This window comes from Ceratina calcarata, unplaced genomic scaffold, assembly GCF_001652005.2.
Source record: "Ceratina calcarata isolate Rehan_Ccalc_2016 unplaced genomic scaffold, ASM165200v1 scaffold253.2, whole genome shotgun sequence".
In the NCBI taxonomy this organism is placed as follows: Eukaryota; Metazoa; Arthropoda; class Insecta; order Hymenoptera; family Apidae; genus Ceratina; species Ceratina calcarata.
This window is the reverse complement of record NW_017147346.1, coordinates 6,749-9,008: the sequence shown is the minus strand read 5'-3', so window position 1 is coordinate 9,008 and position 2,260 is coordinate 6,749. Positions and strand designations below refer to the sequence as shown.

General features: G+C 34.0%; 1 protein-coding gene across 2 annotated transcripts in view; it reads right to left on the bottom strand.

Moving 5' to 3' along the window:
* The window catches only part of LOC108623135 (pecanex-like protein 1), an 11,666-nt gene that overhangs the window by 2,986 nt on the left and 6,420 nt on the right, over nt 1–2,260 (bottom strand). The window contains exons 3-6 of one of the 2 annotated variants that reach the window (XM_026812040.1): nt 1,783–1,927; nt 1,450–1,708; nt 1,026–1,379; nt 829–953 (exon numbers count right to left, since the gene is read on the bottom strand). In XM_026812040.1, coding sequence (XP_026667841.1) covers nt 829–953; nt 1,026–1,379; nt 1,450–1,708; nt 1,783–1,927 — 883 coding nt within the window. The remainder of the gene's footprint in view (nt 1–828; nt 954–1,025; nt 1,380–1,449; nt 1,709–1,782; nt 1,928–2,260) is intronic. The other variant, XM_018021443.2, reaches the window with a different exon arrangement.

The following is a 2,260-nucleotide window of genomic DNA, read 5'->3' as shown; positions in this document are numbered from 1 at the left end:
GTACTATATAACACAACATTTTTTTGCAATAGCCACTACATTGTTTTTATAGCGTTTCCTCATGCCAAAAACGAATCCGAAAGCAGAAATGTTATATCATGTACCGTTTGCGAAAAGTAGTTCTTATAAAAGTGCATGATTTTGAAGAAAGTGAGAAATTACATGAAAACTAAGAGCGCGAGACAGTTCATTTCGAATTAATAGATATGAAGAGGAGACTTTCCACAGTATATCCACGGAAACCACTTTTTGTTTTCGTTTTAATAATTGTAAATAACTGTTAGACTGTGGATTTTTATGTGAAATAAAACGTTTTCAATGCCAATTCGGAAAATGTAATCTTGATAGCAATTTCTTTTATCCTTCAGAGAATAATATGAATTTTATTTTTGATGTTGTATGAGTTCTTGAACACTGAATGCATTTTCTATGTATTTAATGGATGCAATTTTTCTATAAGTGGATAAAATGCGCAGTCTAATAAGTGTTAGTGTTTGAAAGCGCTGGTCCGAGTATCTTCCACGTATTATTTTTATATTTATGTGAAAATCTCTTTATCCAACCGGAATTTAGTATACAATATTGGACTCTACAGACATTTCTTATAAAGAAGCCATGTACAGACACATGTAACTCATTTCTCCCGAAAATCATGCACTTTTATAAAAACCGGTATTTTTCGGGAACGGTACGTGATAGAGCAATTCTATTCCCGGATTTCATTTTTGCATGATAACGTAATCTGTAAGAATCACATAGTGGATATTGCTAAAAATGGAAAAAGTGTTTTCTTGTTGGACTGTGTAATATATAATCGATCGTAAATACCTATGTGAATGTTATACGTGGTCATTGCGTACACCCCATCGTTTCCAAAGCCACCATCATCTTGAGAGCCCGTCCCTCCAGACGAACAACCCTGACCACATCTTCTTCTGATTCTATAAATAATACTTTCAATAATGATAAATTTTAATATAGTCTTGGTAGAGAAACCTGTAGTTAAATTTAATAATCAATCATACCTCTGCCACAATTTTAAGATGTTCGTTTTAATCACACCCAGACTCAACGGTCCTCCAATGACTGAACACAACTGTTCGTTCGTCTCCGCGTAACTAGTCGTCAACGGCGAGACGTAAATCGGATATCCGATCGGTTGATCGCAAGAACTATTTATTATATTTCTTAGAGCTTGTTTGGCATTTTGTATAGAGCCTCGCTCCGGATTTCGATTCCTTAAGTAAACTAATTCCTGCTGTTGGCCAGCCCATAAACCGCGAACGCATTCACGATTCATCTTAATTACTCGGAAACTTAAGAACCGTTTGTTAAGCATTATCACTTTGTATTCATCCATACCATCGTCAAGGACATGCCTAAAGATAAAAGGTAATATGAAATGAGAGAAGCTATTGGCGTTTGCAAATTTTCCAAGTATTTAAATACCTGAGGGCCAAAAGACTGGGAGCACCATTTAAAACAGCGTTTCTCCAAAGCGGATCTGCTTCGTGGCTAATCACCAGATTTTTATCATGACTATCTATAGCTTCGTACAAGGCAGATAATTCTCTATATTGTTCCGGATGCATGAAATGATCTTGATGCAATTTTAACGCCATTCTTACACCTTTCGCGACGACATTTCGAAGCAAGTCAACATCGTGTAAAACCCATTCGTCTCGGACCGATGTTATACGAAAATCTCCTATGCAGGTACAAATATGTCTTTTAAATATCTCGAGTGACATCGATTCAGCATTAGTTCAAAAATCGTGTTACCTTTAAAGAGAGCATGTAAACCATAGAGAAAAAATTCAACACTGGAGATTGTGTTATGAGATATCGCTCCCAAAACACGCCTTCCGAGAAGGCTTAAAGCAAGGCATAAGGATACCAATGGTGAATTTCTTGATTTGTCAAGCGTCTGAAATAATTATAAATAATATTAAATAATTACTGATATAGTTAACATACAACAAAGAGCACAAATGAATCAAAGTCTTTTAAAACTGAGCTCGTAATAAAAATTCAAGCAACACGTTTTTAACATTTATATGAAATGCTGAAAATTTCATTAATATTGGTTAACATTATTATTACGTTAAATAATAATAACGTTACAATTTCTCTGCCAATTTTAATTTTCTAAAAATTTACTTTACACATTACTTAATAAACTAATTTCATCCCTAATTAATTCTCTTTTTCGTCATTCCCTTCTTTAATTAAAATTATTTAATTCATTTCTTGCTATCTC